This window comes from Mugil cephalus, chromosome 14, assembly GCF_022458985.1.
Source record: "Mugil cephalus isolate CIBA_MC_2020 chromosome 14, CIBA_Mcephalus_1.1, whole genome shotgun sequence".
Taxonomy (NCBI): Eukaryota; Metazoa; Chordata; class Actinopteri; order Mugiliformes; family Mugilidae; genus Mugil; species Mugil cephalus.
Genome location: NC_061783.1, coordinates 2,014,430 through 2,035,330, shown reverse-complemented (window position 1 = coordinate 2,035,330; position 20,901 = coordinate 2,014,430). Strand labels below are relative to the sequence as shown.

The following is a 20,901-nucleotide window of genomic DNA, read 5'->3' as shown; positions in this document are numbered from 1 at the left end:
GTGTGACTGTTTCCACTGAAGGACAGCAATGTGAGGTGATTGGAAGCGGTTTTGTGTCTGCTGGGAAATTTAGAAATAAAAGGCTGTATCAATAAAAATATTAGTACTACCCAACTTTCATTAACCCTTTGTAGGCACTCAGTGAAATACTTCAAAATTCCAACCCTTGAGTATTGTAAATGTAAACATGTATTTAGGCCATTAGAACATAAGTGCTAATTCAGGCACTTGTCAATATACACATTATCACATTAGACATTAGACATTAGGCCACTTATGCTTATGTTATGCTCAGTGTTCATGCAGAGGTGGACCTAGCAGCAGACCACATTTGACCTGAGAATGTTTCCTTGATTTTCTCTGACTGACTGAATTAAAACCACATGCTTCTGGACCTCATTGAAAGGCACAGGGACGCAATTTAAAACGTGTGCAGAAGTTACCAAATATGATTCCTCATCCCATGACTTGTGTCCCATCCAGCCGTCAGTCAGGTCTTATCCAAATAATATTTAGGAGAGGCTTCTTTAAAAAGTCAAGATTTTATTTAAAGATTATGTATACTGGTGTATACTGGTGTTGGTGAGAGAAGAAGAGAATGCTGGAGTTCTGGATGAGATCAATATGTGGTCTGATAAGGATAACATGGCCCTGTGGATATGGAGACCAGAGGTGAACAGGGCGGATGAATGTTGAAGACGTTAAACTGAAATGAGAGCTGTGGCGTGATTGGATGTGGAAGAATCTGAGTTAAATGTAGTCTTCCTAATTGAACTTACATTAAGCTTCATTAGCTCAGTCCCAGTGCAGTGGTCTCAGGTCTCTGTCAGTATGTATAAGTAGTATAAATATATTAGTATGAAGGAGAAACTTCGGATCTAGTCTAACTGTCATGGGGTCCATCTGGATCATGCCAGGGGCCACTTGTAGAAAGATTATCTCAGTCAAACACAATTAAATTAAATACATGCAGGTCTGTTTTGTATGACATTATTCAAATGTCATTGCCTCCATTGACTTTTTAATGTTTTTGCTTTTAGTGATTTTAGTTTACATAATACAGCTGCATCAATGGTGGCAGGGAGAACATTGTGATAAAATTATACACACACGCTTGAGCTCGGCTTAGCATATACAGACTGGATTTTATTAAGTTCAGATGGTGTCTGGTGTATTGTTTTACTTGTTTCCAAATAGAAACTTTACTTTACTTTTTATTATGCACTGTGGCTTCAGTTTTGATACATTTTTCAGGACCTGGTAAAGCTAAAGTGTGTTCTCTGCCCCCCGGAAAGATATTCAAGCTAAACTGTAAGTGCTTACTATGTTTATTTCTAAAGAAAGAATCTGTCAACGTGGCTACATTACACACCGCAGCTAAAACCAAGGAAAAGAAACCTGAGCAGACTGATTTGATATTAGAAGACCATGCGGTTCTGCCCTGTGAGAAGGTGGAGGTTGAGTCCTCACTAAACCATGGCTGACTAAATGAGGTGCATGTACAGAAATCCTCAGGGAAAGCCGACAGCGAGGGAAGAGGGCTGTCTGTATTACTCTACAGCATATATCACAAACCAATAACAGGGCTCATTTCCTTCCTTCTGTCACAGAGGATTGGCCTGTGGGGTCAGAGGGGCGTGATGCTGCGATTAAGCCCCAGCAGGAGGAGGCGTGCTTGGGGTGTGATCTCTGGGATGGTACAGCTCTGCCTGTTTCTAGAGCATCTGTCAACAAAAACAGAGAGATCTGTGTTACAGTGTGGCAGGCTCACTTTTATCCAGGACACTGGAGCAGAGTGATAAAGTCTGTCCGGTTTAAGTCTGCTATGGATGCTGCTATGATATATATCTATCTATCTATCTATCTATCTATCTATATATATATATATATATATATATATATACATATGAATTCAATAGGAATTCACCAGGTAAAATAGAAGTTCAATATGTCATCTTGAAAGATTCAGGTGTATGATCTGGAGTAGCTTTTGTAGGTACCTGATTCTATTATTTTTTAAATACTGTCATAATAATGGAACTCCATTATTTTTCAATTTTCTATCCAAAGCAAAACTAAAAGAAATCTACATGTAGGTTGCTTATGACAAAACAGCCAAAATGCAATATCAGTCCAAAAGAATCATTTATTAACAAACATTATACAACTTACAAATAAAGAGGGGGCTCATTTCTGACTGCACTGAGTGATCAGGCACGCATTTTCCTTTCAAATAATATTTGCATTTAGTTTATCATGGCGATTAGAAACCTGAGCTTGATACAAAAGGTTACGAACTGTGTGTGGTACAAATGTTGCGCAATGACTATGGAGCATTATAAAAAAGTAGGCAAGTATAAATAGACAGTATGTACACCTGATGGGCTAAATTCCAGCTTCATTTTTGTTTTGTTTTTTAACCTGTACAGCAACAAGTTGGAAAAATATTTTCCTGCAAACTCAATGTCCGTGTATCATCAGGGACAATAAAAATAAACATGTACCCTTTCCCAACGTACCAACCCAGCCAGAAAATTCAATACAACTTGCTGTCAATTCGTAATTCTTTACATGTACAGAAAGCAGAAGACCTGCTGAGTCCAGGTGTGGAAATAAAAGCTCCTCCTTCGCGATCAGCATCACAACATTTATGACAATTGACAATAGTTTATTATCACGTGCTGCTGATGGCCACAGAGGATTCTGCTTGATCAAACTCAGTCCAGGCTGCCACTTTCACAGGTTAAAGATGAATGGTCACAGTGCGACAGTCACTAGGAGGGGGCATCTTCTCCATGTATAGCCTTATACTTGGCCATCTCCTCTGGAAACACTTTGCCTAGCTCGGAAATTAAAAGGCTCTTGAATTTCTGTAATAGACAAGAGTACAACAGCAGAAGAGGCTTTAATAATGATTAGCCAAGTTTATCACTTTATGCAGAACTTGTTTTAGGGCAAGGACATTACATAGACGCAGAGACACAACTGAATTTGGGATAAATATTAACCGATATGATTTTTGTTTAAAAATGTCATTGCTGTGCCTTAAGGGCATTTAATTTATCATGAGCAAACAAGGTCCTTTTAATACGGAGATCTACGTCAATGCATGTTATTTGTATAATGAAAGAGACCTGCTTATCTTAACAGGAACTCTAAATATGCTTATGTGTATTAAATGAGTGAAATATTTTGACAGCTGCATTTATTCTTGTGCAGTCATCAGTGGGGATTATCGGTGCCCCTGACAATATCTCTTACCGTCATAGTGTCTATCTTCCCTTTGACCTGCTCGTTCCTCGCCAAGGCTCTTTCCAGGCATTCCTTCGTGTATAGCTGAGGGTTTCGACCTTGATCAATGTAACTGTAAAGTGAGGGTATAATGTCAGACCATGACATGATGAAGCTATGAAGTACATATAATGAACCTTCTTGGCAAATGCTCGTAAGTTTAGATTTGCTGTAAATTCAATTTATCTACAACTGAGTACAGTTTACTGTGGAGAGTGGCACAAAACACAACGCTTAAAATATATTTGTAAAGTGTAAGCATGCCGAAGGTTAAAGTGGCTCTTAATATTCCAGATTAACATTGATATAAAACATGCAACAGTAGCAGCAGTGCCGACAGGTGACGGCAATTTTAAATTCAAAGATTTCCGAACGGATTTCGGCGTGGCTTCAGCAATTAAACGCCATGAATGCTTTTCATGTCCGCGGACTAGAATTGTGCGCATAATAACACAGCAATGGCAGAGACATAAAGAAAATCCAGTGGTAGATGAAGCGTTGTAAGCTAACAGCGGATGGACTCACTCGAACACCTCCAGTGGTACGTTGATCTCGTGAAGCTGCTGGCGGCACTTCTCGATGTCTTGCAGACCAGATATCATGAAATTTCTGATGATAAAAATCAACATACCGGGTTAGATCGTTGTTGGAATAATGTCGTTACTACGACTTAAGTAAAACATGACTCACAGTTTTTGGTTAAGTCCTGCCTGGCTGCTAGGCTGGAAATCGCTAACGATGATTCCCAACTGTCGAATATTCTCGATAAATTTCTCCAGGTGCTCCTCCAGGTTGTCAAATTTTTCAGCCATTATGATGACCCGTTAGTAAATAACCAATAATCAATACGGATGGCTGCAATTACGCGAACCTCTTTATGAAATTATCGCTGTTTACTGTTAGCCACCGACACTACGACAGCTACGTTGCCGAAACGCTTTACGGCTACGTAGCGGCCAATCGCCGTGCGTAATATTCTGCAACCTTGGTAACAGCCAACGACAGACTGTCGTGTTGTAACGCGTATTGCGTGAAAGTGTCGTACTGTCGGTTAGGAGGAAGCCTCTTTGTCAGAACCAGCGAAGTGCTACAGAATGACAGTGATTTAACTGCATTCAACAGTACATTACAATTAATAGTTCAAATGTAAACGGTTCACTAAATGAATTAATTTGCTGCTTAATTTGGACTCAATGCTATCTTAACTATGTTAGAGAATCCAGAAATAATTTTAAAGACAATATTTTCTGATTTTTCCGACAGGTAATGACGTCCAGTCTGCTGACTGGCTGCCTCATTCCTCCTAAACTGCGAAGGGTTTGGGACTCTATATATAGAAAAGTAGTCTATAAATGTAGACCTGTCCCACTACAAACACGCAGATTTTGGGGTAGGTGTGAGGCTAAAAGTGAAAGTGAAATGCCAGTGGAGCTGACATCACCTTCCTCTGGCATCACTCTTCTTCCCACCTCTCCTCCTTCAGGTGAACTAGAGAAAATCAAGTTACAAAGATTTACCCGGACTAAAACAGGGAGTCGTTTGCCTTCTAAATAAAACGTTTGTTGCGTTAACAATCAGGGAACCTTGGATGAGCCAATTGTGATATAGAGGCTAAATCAAAACCTTTATGGACTCTATTGAGTTTGCGGCAATTTTGTTCTTTTGTGTTCACATCTTAGCCTATTATTTAATTATTGCTCCATTTGTACACTCAAGAGCCTGTGTCGAGGAAACATTATCGGCACTCGTATCGTGATCGCCAGAGGAGCACAGTACTACAGTACTATGTATGATGCACGGTGCTTTTATTTTGAAACGCAGCAGCGTCGGGAACAGACTGGCCGAGGAGGAGGATTACCGGGGGCTGGCTCGTCCCCGGTCGCATTAAAGCAGGAGCTGCAGCAGCTGCTCACACATCAAAGGATCTCCTTCCCTTACTCGCTGCAGCCCTCGTCTTCGGCAGGTCCACTGGACGGTGGAGCATTTTCATTTTTAATTTAAAATTTTTTTTAGTCCGGGCTGCATAACGGGACACAACGGACATACTCAGAATTTTCCTAATCCACGGTAAGAACAGGCTGCTGTCGGGTTGCTGGTCTGTGTGTGTGTGTATGTGGGCAGGATAACACACATTAAGGAAAATCTATTATGTACATATACTACCATAAGAATATTGTAGTGTTCTCATAGGGCTTTGTGGCATTTACGCAGTGATGACAGTTTCTATACAGCACACTTGTATGATGAGTGTCATTATGGTTAATTTATTATGGCATTATAATATCTGTGTTTATCGCCTTTTTCTCTATGATTGATTTGTCTATATTATTTATATAGCAGGAGTCTTATATGAATCTAACGTGTGATAAGCATTAAGCTACACCAGCCATTATGGTGTATTTTTTTTTCAACTTGTAATTTCCCTTCATGTAGGCTATGATTCTTTCAGTCTTATTCACTACGTGCTATAGGTTATGTTTTCGTTAACATGATGAAATACTATCGACTCCTCTCTTAAAATGTATCAATGCAAGATCACCTCAGTGCTTCTGCGTAACGCGTCGTCCTATCAACGAACAACTGCAGTCACAGTCATCGTGTCAGTCCACTAGTGGGGGAAAAAAATGACTGGATCACATCTATCTTTATCTTACCATTGTCTGTAAGCGAACATTCCTTGTGTTTATTTGTTGTATCGTGTCTTTGCTTTTAGTGGAGCCGAGTCGAGATGATGCACTGAGGAGACAACAGCACAGGCTCCCCGGTTGTGTTCATCCTGAGGCTGCAGCGAACGGAGGGGGGATTGCGGTATAACAAGGTTAATAATCAGTAAAGGTCGTCTCTGTGAGCGGGAACCGACCTGAAAGAGTGAATCTCGCCCCGGTGTGGGGGGATCGGCGGAGAATCAAGCCTATAAAAAATTATGGCCACCCTACTGCGGAAGATCGGTCTGATCCGTCTGCACGACCGAGACACCGAGGATCCAAAGCACCACCAGGGCTCGTTAAAGGGGACCAAAGGGAACCAGAAAAACAACGCCAACAAACACTGTCAGACCGCTAACGAAACCAACATCCTGAGTACCCCGGAGATTAAGGCGAGGAAGCTGGAACAGCACGGCAAGGACAAGCCGTCCGGCAAGGATAAGCAGGGCAAGGATGCGAAAGAGAAGCAGCAGACGGGAGGAGGCGGGAGTAAAGCGACCAGTGCCTCCTCCATACCACCGCTGGCGCCTCACCGGCAACACTGCACCCAGGTCCGGACGCGGAGGTTGATGAAGGAGCTACAGGAGATCAGGAGGTTAGGGGACAACTTTATCACAGTGGAGCTGGTGGAGGACAACCTGTATGACTGGAACGTCAAGCTGCACCAGGTTGACAAGGACTCCGCACTGTGGCAGGACATGAAGGAGACCAGCACTGAGTTCATACTGCTCAACGTCACCTTTCCCGACAATTTCCCCTTCTCGCCGCCTTTCATGCGGGTCCTGACGCCCCGGCTGGAGAACGGCTACGTGCTGGACGGAGGGGCCATATGCATGGAGCTGTTGACCCCTCGAGGATGGTCCAGCGCCTACACGGTGGAGGCGGTCATGAGGCAGTTTGCTGCCAGCCTCGTAAAAGGACAGGTGAGGGGAGGAAGGGGCTGGTGGTTGAGGGGTTGTGCTTGGAAATAACATCAACCATAAGGCGCGTTAATCATCGCTAGTACATGTATTTCCAATCATGACACGCGCTGGATATGAGCAATCGCATTAGGCATTTATGCGTCATGCGTAATTAACGCGTAAAACCACTTTTATGCAGATAACATGTGCTCACCTTGCCATAACTCTTAGTCTTATGTGTGTATATATGTATAGGAGTTTTTTCACTAGTGCTTGTTTAAAGTGCATCTTAGAAAAGTGGTTTTGGTAACCTCATCTTTTTCTTATTCAAATTAACTTTGGACTCCACTGGAGTGATCCTTAAAGACACGAATGTTGGAACGATTTATCAATCAAGTATGTTAATACTGTATAACTTCTATTTTTTCAAGAAACCTAACATCACACTGCAAAACTATTAAGTCAAAAAGGGGGGTTTCTGTACAAGGAGCCTTTCAGTATCATTTTCTGTTGCTCGGGGTGCTGTATGTGCAACACTGTAACATCTCCGGTAGCTAGACTCCCCACTCCCCCTCCTCTCTGCTACGAGCAAACCCATGATTGGGAATATTATTAATCTTTATGTGACTTTACGGCGGCCATTTCATGCAGCGCAACCCCCAGTATCTTCTTAATGCCAGCTCTTCACTGCAGTCCCGCTTTGCTCTCCTTTTATCACCTCCATAAATCAGTGTTCTCTGACAACAAAGACCTGCTGCCATGCAATGGAAGAGTCCCTTTGCATGGATTCTCACAATATCTGTTGTCCTATCAGATTATTCTGAAGGAGGAATAAAGCAATCACTCAACTCCTGATGACGGATAGAAAGACATATGGATAAATAGAGACAGCAGGTATCCCACCTATTAGCCCTCAGTGACTTAGGCTGTCTAGATTATGTAATCCTGTCAAATCTGTTTTTCACATCCTCAGTGCACTGCAGTGGTGGCAGCAGCCGCTCTGCACTTCCAATGAAAATGGGTGCATCTCTAAATGCACTCCAGGCTATAATCGTTTATACTCTGAGCAGATTTTCTGTTATCAGCCCAGATAAGAATCATTGTTTCCCATTGTGTTTGGAAACGCTCGCTTTTGCATCATAGTCCGGTCATTTGATCCGTTGAGCTGGCCCTTTATGCCCGCTGACTCTGTCTTTTGACATCAGCAGAATGACGAGGCTGTGGCATCAGACCTTATGTAAACTGTCGCTGGATTCTCCTGCCCTGCCCCCACCTCGTAGAGCTTTATTTTTGTCTTTGATGATATAACTGAACATTATTCCTGAGTCATCTGTGACCGTTAAGCATCTGTCACAAAGAGAGGTCATGTAAAAACTGTCCCCACATCAGCGGGAGGAAAATGTCTGTGTGTTCATTCCTCTTCTCTGCTTGAGGAGATGAGCTAGCGGCTCTGCAGTGCTCCCTAATTATGGTGCAGTGTCTTCCTTCCCTGGTTTGCTAATGGCAACAATATTGATTAATTATTCCTGTGTGTGCGTATGTGTGTGTGCAGCTCTTTGTTTGCCTCTTTCGTGCATATCTCTGCACAGGTACTTGCACGTGTCCTAGTTTTCCAGGAGATTCATTAGCTTCTCATGTATGATGACAGCCAGATCACACAGACCTAAATATATACCTGAGTACACAGAATATATTTGTCTGTCCTTGGTCATGAGTGACAATAGGGATGTGTCTTGTTTAGGAGGCTCCCTATTTTTAGTGCGCGAGGATACATGCAGTGACACAGTGCTGAGCTGAATGTCAACAGAGCTACATGCGACTTCACCTGCAGATGTGAGGAAGCACACACACACATACATACACACAGGCTGAGATGAGATTTTTAGCCAAATGAACTAAAGGCCACCATCAGTCTCGCCCTCACATACTTAAATTCCGGTTTTCAGACAGTCTCTGTCAAAGTTTAATGCATCTAGTCTCAGAGTGCTGTGCAAGTGGCAGGAAACAATTGTCTTAGTAATGAGATCCAATTCAGTAATTGTTATGTACTGCTGTTTGTGCAACAGTGTTTACACACCAATTAGAGTTATAGTCAGTTTAATGTCGGCTGTAACCTGTTCTCCTCTTGTCCAATTGCACTGCACACATATCTTTACTCTTGATTTGTGTAAACAAAGAAAACAAAATCACTCAATGTTGAGTTTTATTTCATTCCAGATCCCCTGTTAAATTTAGCTTTAACTGCCACCATGAAAAAAGGTGACACAGGCTTCAAGGTAACTTAGTTTAGAAGGATCAATATTTCTTCACCTATTTGTTTATCTAAGGAAACAAACTGTCAAACACGTTATAATTTCATTCTTTAGTGACCTTCATTAAGCAAAACTGCCAAACTACTGCTACTTTGTTTATGTTGATTGAATGTGACAATCTGCTGCGTAAAGTGACTATCTTCAGATTTAAATGTCTTATCCAGACACAACAACCTATTGAGCAGTTTTCAAGGAACTTGTTATCTAATTCTGACATGTTATTGGATAAACAGAGCAGTAATTACATGAAAAAACACACAAAATGAATGTATAACATACAAAAATCATATTGTCACTGTAAGGTTGAAATTTGATCAAACTAAGAAAAGGGGCATTCCAGCAATTTCACAGTCATTTTCATTTCAGTAGAGTTGGGGATTCACGAGGATAACCTGACTTTAATCCGTGATGTGGATTATGTACTAGATCATACATTTCCTATAATGCAGTAGAAAGTCATTTGGCCTCCCATATACCAGCTTCTGTTTTTTTTCCTGAAAACTCCAGCCTGTAACGCAGAATTTCTGTAGAAGATTCTTCACCTCAACTCTGAAATCCCCATGGATTACTTGGTAATTTTTAGAAAACTCCCAAAAGACATGTTGTTTACTATCTACTCTGTGGTAAGGAAACTGAACTTTATGTGTAAAATTAGAGGAATTTCCCTTTAAAAATCCCTGTCCTTGTGAAGGGTTTCAAAGCCGAGTATCATATTGTGTGACAACAGACCACTGAAACTAACAACAGACCACATTGGCACTACCCTTCAATGACCCCGCCATCAGTCCCACGGAGCTCTCTGTACTGATCTGATGAGGATGATGATGATGACATCGATCCTTGTTTGTTTATCCCAACCCTTTCAAGCACATGTGTGCATTATGCAATCCCCCTGGCCCCGCCCCAAGAGCTGCTTCCCAACATGCAGTGGGGCCTTCCCCGTTCTGCCCATTGACTGATCTCCATTCACACGATTACCCAGCAGCCACTCTACACGAGTGTGTGTCCCTCTCAACGAGTGAGCGCTTAGCTGAAATAGATAAACACTGTCATGGCACTGCACAAGCCCAGGGCACTCTCTCTCGGCCGAACACACACACACACGCACACACACACACACACACACACACACACACACACACACACAAAGACACTTGTCATTCTTTATTTCAAGAGCGGATATTTTTACTTTGGCACTACATCCATCTCTAGATGCGTCATACCAAGTCAGTCTTGTAGATGACTGCGAGCACAGTAGCGCTAAGCGCTAATTAATGTTCAATTTCCCGTTCTCGTTCTGGAGTCAGAAAGTTTCACGCATCAAAACACAATTATGCAATTCAGTCTCCCATTGACACACTCTTCCTCTTTACATTTTATTTCAGGTCATGTGTCTCTTCCCCCTCGCCCCCTCGCTGACACACAAACAACTGTTTTCAGTGAAGATGTGTTCTAATACTGATTGGTCATTCAAATTTACACACGGTCTGAAATAGTTTGGTTAAAACCTGGCTAAAGCTAACGATGCTCACAGAGACTGGCTTCCTGAAAACGTGCTGTTCAGCTGACAGACCCCCTTACCATTGATCAGTGTGGTAATCACACTTTTTTTTCACAATTGCCAAAGACATCCGTCCAAGGCAACAGCCCGCCATTTTGATGTCATGACAGCGACCATATGGCGGGGATGCGAAGATATTCATGGACAACGAGGTTGCATGTGATTTGAAGGGAGAACAACACACCCTAACTTTTTCACCCACACTCTTTGACAGGAGCCAACTGGTGCATTGTCTGTGTTTGTCAGCCTGGGTAATCTATATCCAGGCCTCTGGCTGCCCAAAGGAGCTGAGCAGGTTTCAGTAAGTGGCGCTTAGGTAATACCCCGTGGGTTGTTTTACAATTTAAAGGATGTGTGGATCGGTTGTCTCAGAAAAGCGGAGGTTCGTCTTTTATGTGCCTTTCCAAAAAAAGGGGAACAGAAAGCAAGTCCCTAAGCAACACCGTATATCTATCTGAATGAGTCACTCCGTGAGTCATGCCTTCAGTTTTTCAAAACATTGTCTTTATACTCTCACTACCTCCTTTCATTTATCTGGTTTTATTCTAAGTATTTACTTTAAATGTTGGATATTTGTAACAGACTGATGGTTAAATGTACAAGATGAAATAAGAGGGCAAGCTTGCTATGTGGCTCTATGGTGAGAGGGAGTGTGTCACTAAGCTCTACGGGGAAATGAGGCCACTGTTGCTACAGGAATGGAAACTGTAACCCTAATCTGCAGATCATTCAACGTTATCACCTCATCCCGCTTTATCCCCTGCTTCATTTTTGACCCAAAATAACTGGGCAAATATGCAACAGGACATTGTGATCGTGTACCAGACGTCATGAGATTGGGGAATTATCATTGGACTTTCTCACCGCAATGCACACATGTAGTCCAAAAATGATCCGGACGGTTTGTTTCCCTCTAAATGATGTGATGCATTACAGATGATAACAGTTATCTTCCTTAATCTCTTTTACCCAAATCTCGGGCTTAGGCTCTTCTGTGGTCATGTTATGACAAAAATTGTTCTAAAAATAAAATGTGCTGATATCTTTTGGACCCATGAGAAAGCCAGTGTTATATAAGGCCGCAATGTCCAATGCAGACTGCTAGAAACATTGATTTTTGTAAATGACTGTTTTTAACACACAACTCAAACAAAGGCCAAGCACTAATCATGGATGTCACATCCATTGTAGTCCTAAAACTGAGGAAACTCTTGGATTTACCTTTTCCTGGTAAAATATCTAAAACATAGTGCTTCCAGTTCTTCAGAGAGTTGCTGGTCTCCCGAGATGATACAAACCAAACCATCAATATAATTACATTAAACTACTGTTATATCCTTGGTCAGTTTCGAAGGGAACAAAAAAAAATCCAGCTAGCAGGATACTTGCTTAAAATTAAACAGTAAAAATATCAGTAAATATGAGTTTATGGCCTATTTGTTTCCAAATAGAAGGCTGTATATTCAGAGATTTACATTTCCCAACGCTATTGACAGCGATGTGAGACAAGCCAGTTTAAAAATCAAGCTAAAAGGTAGAGATGGTGATGGTGGTTCAGCTAATGTTGCTTGACTTGCGCTAAGGCAAGCTCCCGACTGTAAGAGAATGTAAGAATGTTTTCAATCCTGTTATTGAAATCTTGGCAAGAAATCAAATAGGCCTAATTCCCAAAACTGTTACAAAGTGATTGTAAAGCATATCACAGCTGCCTTGTCTTCCGGCTCTCATGCCACTACATAACAATGACAAGGCCTTGGGCTTCAACTGTGTACTCTGTTTATTTCTATTCCCCTGGAAAGGCAGAATATCAGCATAATGCTGAAGGATTAAGGTAAAACGCCATGGATGTGCAACGATACAGGGGTATTTATCTGCACTGCAGTGCAGCGTGCCTCTGAGGGAATTTCATTAGTATAGGTTTCAGTGGAAACCCGTGGTGCCCCCTTCCTGTCTACAAAAAATGTTCTGGGTTGAGGGAAGTGGTGCAGTATTACAGAGCATGTACAAACTAATACACTAAAGTACCTAACAGTGAGTCAGCGTGAGTCAACAAAACATTTGAGTGTTGGAGCTGTCACAATGACTGACCAGTGAACAGATATACTGACCCCTCCATTATGTTCCTGTGTTTCTGAGGTGGTTTTAATGTAAAAACAAAACTAGCAAGCCGGTGGACAAACCCAGCTAGCCCTGACATGCAAAACGACACACCACTGTCATGGCTTTGATTGTCATGGCCATGCATGTCTCCCACAGTTTTGTTTTGCATTTATCATCCTGTGCAGTCTTCGTCAGGGAATAACCGAATAAGGAGCTTTATCGTCGCAGGCAACACCCACACCCTTTTTCTATTATCACAAATATAATATTAACACAGGTGGTGAACATTTATTCATATATAAATACGGTATATATATTCTGTCATATTCACCACCTTTTCATTATTTAATGCCGTGGCTGATTCTGGTCTTCACTTATCTTCCTATTGCCCTGTACACTGAGGGATATATTTCCACTTCTGATTGAATGTGACATCTTAAAAGCTCCTTCCCTGCTTTTTAAACACTGATCTTATGTTGGCCAACTTGCATCCATACCACTTGTCTTGTCAAATCTCCCCTGCAGCTGTGATTCTTTTTCTGCCATGTGCATTGTATGTCTCTATCTTTCTATCTACTGTACGTGGGTCTGGAAATGAGCTGACAATAATGAGGAGAGAGATCTTTCTTTTGACCTTTGAACAACAATAGTTTTGGCATGTGGTGATTTTTGAAGTTGCATGAAATTATATTCTTATTTGAAGGAGACAGAGAATGCAAATTGTTATTGTGAATCTATGAAAAGCATGAGGAAAATCAAGGATGCGGTCTATGGATGCAGCTTCAAACTTGAAACTGATTTTGCTACTCTGCACAACTGTAGCACTTGGAAGGAAGCCTCCGTCTCCATTAGTATTGTGTAGCTCAACAAAAACAAGCCTGCAGTCGTCTGATGCCAAAGATCTTAGATTAAATGGCCACCGCTCTGTGTTTTATTTTCCTTTTTTGGCATAGGATCTGTTTGTCTGTCCAATTTAGTGAAAATCTAGTCATTGTTTGTTGTTTCCTTATGACGGACAACCACACAAAAATATTGTTTCGGAATAGCTTTTTTGGTGGACATAGCACAATAATGTAAAGCTGTAGAAAATACAGATATAACATTCTACAAGTATCTGAATGGTGACTTTAGCAGCAGTTTCACCTCATGGTCATGGTACAGCAGTCATCTTATGTCTGAAATGTCATTTGTGCAATAAGAAACTGAACAAGTATGTCAAATTCAGTGGCCTCTATGGTGGGGAATCCACTAAATACCTACTCCTTACCCGTATCTTTTCAAGAATATAGGAGAACCAAAGGTAGCTACCAATTTCAATATAAAAGCATGGAAATATAATTATAAATACTTGATTCCATTTATGCTGATAGATCATCCTGAATCCTACCCACTGGTCCTTTAAAGAATGTGTACATTAATGCACACTACTAGTATTTCTAATTGTATTGTTAATGTGTTCAGCTAGTTCCTAACACTAACACTAACTCTAACTCTTACTCTCTGTGTTTCCTTTATTCACAGGGCCGTATTTGTAGGAAAGCAGGGAAGTCCAAGAAAGCTTTCAGTCGTAAAGAAGCCGAGGCCACCTTCAAGTCCCTGGTGAAGACCCACGAGAAGTATGGCTGGGTGTCCCCGCCCGTGTCCGACGGCTGAGCGCTCGGCCGGCGATTCCTCGACCCCCGCGCTAGCCGGACAAACCCAGCTAGCCCCGACACGCAAAACGACACACCACGCTAACTCAACAATCTCTCATCTCCACCTTTTGCTGTTTTACCCCAGATATTTTTTTCTGGTTTTGTGTGTCCTCGTTGCTTTTGCTTTTTGTCATCATCTTCACCGAAACTACTGTTGGAGAGCTGAAATGACGCCATCATTGTAGCTCCTTCACCAAGAAAACCTCCCTCTCGCCCAGGGATTCTTTCTCCTATTTCAGAAAGGCCCGAGAGGGAGGTGTATGCGTATGTGTGTGTTTGTCGCTCCATCAGACTTTACATGGGAGTGTGTGCGCGTGCATCAGAGTGCACGTTAATTTTTTTTTTTGTTGTTGTTGTCGTTTATTTTTGTTTCCCAACGCACATCCATGCATGTGCAATCGGACAAATCAGACAGTGTGGATTTTTCCACCATGTTAAAGACTACTGAATGAAGGAGACCTGTCTCCCTCTCCTGTCCTTGCCACCCCAACGTCTTTTTTTCCATCCTCCGTTCCTCTCTTCTCTTAAGCACTGAACTGGTATTACACCCCACCGTCTCTCTCTCTCTCTCTCTCTGTAGCTGTCGGGTCATTTACATATAAATGAAGCTGTTAATGTTTAATAGACGGGGAGCGCAGTGGCGTTTATTCTCACTATTCTCACTCATTCACTCCTTCATTTCCTTTTTCTTTCGACTGTGCCGTTGCTCACAGTTCAATGCAACATGAAGATTGTATTTTACATGGAGCTGTGCTCTCTCTCTCTCTCTCTCTCTCTCTCTCTCTCTCCCTCTCTCTCTCTCTCTCTTTCTTTCTTCAACTCGCTTTTTTTCTCTTTTTTCTCTCCGTCTCTCGTGACTAAATTTAGAGCTCACTGTTGCGTAGGTGGATATTGATTTTTAATGGAGAAAAAACGTCACATGTTGCTTTATGCAGAGACTATGTATGATAATTAGGATGACAGGCAGTCACTTCTCTTTCTTTCTCTCCCTGCTCTTACGTTTGTGTGTGTTGTAGTGAAAGCAAGAAGACTATAATTCCCATGATTTAGATACCAGATGGTACAGCTGAAGGCCAGGCCTCGGTATATGTGTGTGCGTGTGTTTGAAGAAGGGAACAACACTCTTTTTAAAGAGAGAGAAATAGAATTTTCTGTGAATGACACTGAAGCCTAAAGGGAGGTTTTCGTTTAGTTTTTTTGCTAAATTGTGCGCCATCTTGCTCCATTGTCTATGTCAGCTCCTGATAGTTATTACTGTAAACACGTGTGCAGTTGTGACCGAATATCTACGTGCACATAGCCTCGTCTGTCTCTTTAAAATCCATGTAAAGGTTGGTAGAAAATATGCTTCGGATGTTTAGCTCTGAATACACACACATTCACATGACACGCACGCACTCCTTTTGCCCGCGCACCTACGGACACGGCAGCAGCGGCGGCGGCAGTAACACCTAGAAACTTAGCCAGGCAGGAGCTGGAGCGCCGCTGTGGATGGAGTGGTGTTTTTAAATGAGTGCACGCTTCAGAGCCCGTCTGATTGATGTCTGCTGAACGAGAGAGACTGAGGGCAGCCGGGAGAGGAGGAAGAGGAGAAGAAGAACAGAGGGAGAGAAGGGAATTGCGGGAGCTTTGATCACTGCTGGCTGCTTTTCGAAAATGTCAGGTGGCTTGCAAAATGGCCGAGGACAGATATTAGCTGCTGTACCTGCTGTGATTACTTAAGAGGCACTGAGTTCCATCGTTTAAAAAGACTTTATAAATATCTAATACTAACTGCACGGCTGCAGCGACGTCAGTCAAAATCAGTCGAGGGCCTGCTATCTGTCCATCCAGTCCAGTGGGCTCCTTGTGTGTTTGTTTTGCTATCTGCCAGTTAAATGTCAGAGGGAAAGCTGCTAATTGGTTTGACATTTCAGCAGAGCGTCATTAGAGAAGAACAGCGAGAGCACAAGGATGGAGGATGTCAAACCTCCCGCTCGGTACTGACATTTTGCCACTTTCCTCTCCTGCTCTGTTTGGAGGGAAGGGGTTTAGGTGAGGGGAGGTTGGGGTATTGGAACATCCCAGTGCCAGTTAGCTCTCAGTGGGCCCAATCGTCGAGCGGGTTGTTAAAACTGCAGAGACACGCTGCAACGTTTGGGTTGGGTCGGCCTCAAAGCTCCCCTTGTGCTGCGTTCGTGGTCAACAACAAATGCCCGTCTGTGTTCGAGCGCACGTGCAAGCAAATATGTGCATTAACCTCCCATCATGGAAAAAAAAAAACGGCAAAAGAGATAAAAACAATTCACCATCTGGTATGTGATCATGTAGGAAAAGCGTGTTTAGTCCTCTTTGAATTTGGCTCGTCATTTCAGGGTCGATTGTATAGTGATCTCTCGACTTGTCAGCGGAGAAAACTGTAAACTGAATTATTATTAAGACAAAATATCTCGAAAAGCTGAGTGTTTGCTGGTTTCAAGAGAATAATTTTGTGATATAGTTTAGACTGGTAGTTTGCAGACACTAACTGGGTGACCTGATTATGTTGTATTATATCTGCATGTGATATGTGATTGGTAGCTAGCTACTGTATATCTTTTTTCAAGAAAAGCAAGAAAAAATATGGGGAAAAAATGCAAATGCTTCTCTTTTCTTGGTAATATTTTTCTTTTCTTTTTGGGTTTCTGTAATGTATGTATTATTTTCTTTTCTTTCTCAAGCGTCCTAAATATGTCACATTGTGTTATATGAATGTTTGTGTTTTAATTTATTTGTGGTTTGCCAAAATGAAGATTTGAAGCATGTTGCAGGTATTGTCACAAGAAAACGAGAAGAAAAAATAACTACTATGAATGATAGCCTATGTATTTGTGTGATCGGGGGAGGTGTGTTTATTTGGGGGGGATTTCAGGGAACAAAGAAGGATAGAAGGTTTGAAAGCCTCAAGATTCTAAAGGAAGTACTTAGGGAGCGCATCAAAGTGGAATGAAGACGATTCCCTTGCTCCTTTGAATACTTCCTAGTCCCCTCCATGATGTCACTACTGTCCCTTCCCCGTTGGTCCTGCTCTAGACAGTGATTTGGCTTGTGGGTAATGCAGTCAACACAAAGATCTGGACTGAAGTTCCCCTCAGTCACAGATCAACGATCAGTATAACTTCCCAATGCTCCTAATCTAACTCACAAAGGGAATCTGACCTGTGATCAGTTACTCTGGGCAACTATGTCCCACTCCTGACTCGAGTGTTTGGACGAGACCGAGGTCGTAAAATTTCAAAAAGGTGAAAGGTCGTCGCAAGACCAAACAGGAATGTGCAATAAAAGTTACAGCTTATTCAAACTGATCTGGTGGTTTTCTGTTTCGTATCTGGGAGCTTCTGTGCATTCCCACAACACACATATATTTTAATGACCCACTTCAGGTTGCTGTGTCCTCTGCCTGGCCCGGGATGTTGTCCTACTTCCATTTACTGCATCCGAGAAGACGTTTCCAACATCCTCAGAGAGGACATACTGTTACCACCCGTCTGTTTCTCTGGTGCTATTAACAGCCAGCTTCTCCAGCTTGGTAGCATCACAGTGTTCTGAATGTGTGCACAGGTCGTGTCAGTCATTCTCATCCAATATCCTTTTGGTTATCATGTTCACCAGCTATGATAACACTTTTTTTTGCATCGTGCACAAGAGCATCCAAGACAGGTCCAACAAAGAAGAAAAGGACAGCCATACTGTAAAAGAAAACAATCTAATTTTAAGCGTCAGTTAAGAGAGAGTTTAAGTTTAATTACCTGTCTCTGAATGAGGTATCACAGAATCTATGACCAAGTGATGAAATTCTTGCAGTATTCATAAGTTTGCATTATTACAATGATTATGTCTGTGACTACATTCCTGGGAGATGCTGTATTAAGTCACTGGTAATGTAATGTCTATGAACAGAGGTCTGGCTGTGAATGCACAGTGCTCAGTCATCATCAGATGAACACAGACTGCCGCTGATGCAAACCCAACATTTCCTACCCGCTGATTGGATTGCAATATTGTAGGGAACAACAGAACTAGAAGGGGCAGTGATAATGAGCTATTAGATGAGGAGCTGCAGGCTTCATGGCTTCAGTGAGGTAAGCAACTCCTTTCACTGTGTCCACAGGCTGATGCCTGTCATATGCACCAAAAAAGTCAAATTACTCTTGCTCACAGAAAAAAATGGAAAAAAGCCAGTTATTACCTGGCCTAAAATATCATCTTTTTTTTTGTTTGTTTTACCTTAACATGTTGCATTGAACCACATTAGATGTTAACACCAGTAGCTGCATGGGTCACCAGATCAACAAGGAATTAAATGTGCGAGGCAAACTTTAAAAGCAACAACTTCGAATCAGTCTTCAGTCTTCTTTAGACCTAATGTGGTCTAAAGACCTCTCACATACAGCATTCACCCACCTACACAAAGATGCAGATTTCTCTTATTTAGCTCATTAGAAGATCTATTTTGTCATGCATTCCTTCATGCCTCTGGTAAAGCAAGAATTGCCATAGAATATAATTCTGTTACTATCCCAGGTGTCTTTAGCTTTACTGTCAGTGAGCTTTGGTATCAATACTGTACATGTGCCACTCTCATCATGGGCAAAAGAAAGAACAGAGATCTTTCCAAGGACAACAGTAAGGGCTTAGTCAAGGTAAAATCTACAAGACCATCTCAATAGAGAACTAGGGAATACTGAATGTCACTAAAGTCAAAGAATGAGTTGTAGTGATAGGCAGAAAAAACTTTGCTGACTCAAAGTTAGTGGTTATCAGTTTGAATTAATAGTTGACTAGTGTTTACCGCAAAACATGTCTTGGTTCCTTGGTGCCTGATAGCAGGCTGAAACAAGCTGAAAATAGACAAAGGCTTGTAGAGTGTTTTGTTTTTCTTTTTTTTGCTTCAACATTCCTCCACGTAGGAACATTTGTAGGTGTTGCCCATTAAAAACTCACATGACCGTTTTCTTTCCTTAATGAATGCTACTCTGATGAACCATTATTACAGCCTCGTGGCATCAACAGGGTGAAATTTCTTGGGGACGGATGTTTAGACTGTGTTGTAAATTGATAGCAGATTAAACCAAGGTCCACTACCGTTGTGGTGCTGGGAAATAATACGAGAGACCTAAGAAACCAAAGTCTCCAAGAAGTCTTGTTTTAAATCCAATTAAACATCTATGGACAAAGTTCAAATTCTCAGTTCTTAGAAGTGAACCGTCACACAAGAGCTACTCAGTGTGTTTACATGCACAGCTTGATCTAGCTATCAACTTTATAAATTCGGTCATTGTCCCAGTTTACATGCAACAGAGAAAATCGAATAACTGATGGGAATATGTCCTCCTTCTCCACATTAAGTGGCAACATGTGTCTTGTCAGTGGGTTAATACGGCCCCCTTCCTGGTTGACCTATTGTCATATAATAAACAAGAGTCATTCATGTGGCAGACCGGCATTTCAAACAACAACCAGATGGATAATAGTACAGCAATTTAAGATAAAAAAAAAAGCTATTATCTGTCAGGTGGTTCTTCTACCGACTTCTGCCTTCTTGGATGTTTTTGTTCTGGGGTCATAGCCAACGCAGCAGTTGTCTAGTTAAAAGTCAGATTAATGCCAGAGAAAGTCGATTTTTAATCGCATTATCTGGGTGTCTTAATCGAACAAGGAGAAGTCCGATTTTAGTCGGAGTAACATGTTTACATGTACTTAAGTTGTCCAGTTAGAGTCGGATTTAGACAATAATTCGTTTTTTTTTTCACGTGCATGTAATACCATGTCTAAAATGAGAAAGTTGTGGATCTCCTTTTTTATGTGGAAGGTTATAATAGGTAATGAGGAGCTTAATGAGCTCACAGACAGGAAGAGTAGTGATAGGACTCACCTGGCTCTGTCTAAATGTAACATAATTAGCCTACTTGCTCCTCTAAATCTCAGTACTACATTAGGCGTTAACTAGGCAAAAAAAGTGTGAAAACAACACATTGTGGTTATACAGTGTGTGACTTGACCAGGTTGTGAGATACACGTTCTAATGTCAAAATTGTCTTTGTCAGCACCTGTTAACAAGTTTCGAAAAGCAAGGCATATCTGCCGACGTATACAAAAGCTAAATGAGCATACATACAGCCGCCCTTAAACACACATTCTCCTATCATCATTGGTAACATATCTCAGTTAATTGATCCCTGAGCACTCTTGTTTTTGTCTAGTTATAATTTAACTGCTGCTCATTAGGGCAAGTGAGAGACAGAGCAGTGCATGGATTAGAGAGAGTGAGCAAGATATTGATGACACCACGCTGAATACTCAGTCCACGCCGAGGCT

The 20,901-nt window shown here is 41.8% G+C and overlaps 2 protein-coding genes across 2 annotated transcripts; one reads left to right on the top strand and one right to left on the bottom strand.

The window, feature by feature from the left end:
• Nucleotides 1-2,128: 2,128 nt before the first annotated feature.
• Nucleotides 2,129-4,258, bottom strand: med10 (mediator complex subunit 10). Its single transcript, XM_047605156.1, has 4 exons — nt 3,982-4,258; nt 3,817-3,900; nt 3,262-3,364; nt 2,129-2,870 (listed from the first exon to the last, which is right to left on the bottom strand). Exons 1-4 carry the CDS (start codon nt 4,101-4,103, stop codon nt 2,775-2,777), a joined length of 405 nt encoding a protein of 134 aa, XP_047461112.1. The 5' UTR covers nt 4,104-4,258; the 3' UTR covers nt 2,129-2,774.
• An 886-nt stretch (nt 4,259-5,144) lies between these two features.
• Nucleotides 5,145-17,888, top strand: ube2ql1 (ubiquitin-conjugating enzyme E2Q family-like 1). Its single transcript, XM_047605035.1, has 3 exons — nt 5,145-5,358; nt 6,005-6,919; nt 14,393-17,888. Exons 2-3 carry the CDS (start codon nt 6,215-6,217, stop codon nt 14,522-14,524), a joined length of 837 nt encoding a protein of 278 aa, XP_047460991.1. The 5' UTR covers nt 5,145-5,358; nt 6,005-6,214; the 3' UTR covers nt 14,525-17,888.
• Nucleotides 17,889-20,901: the final 3,013 nt, after the last annotated feature.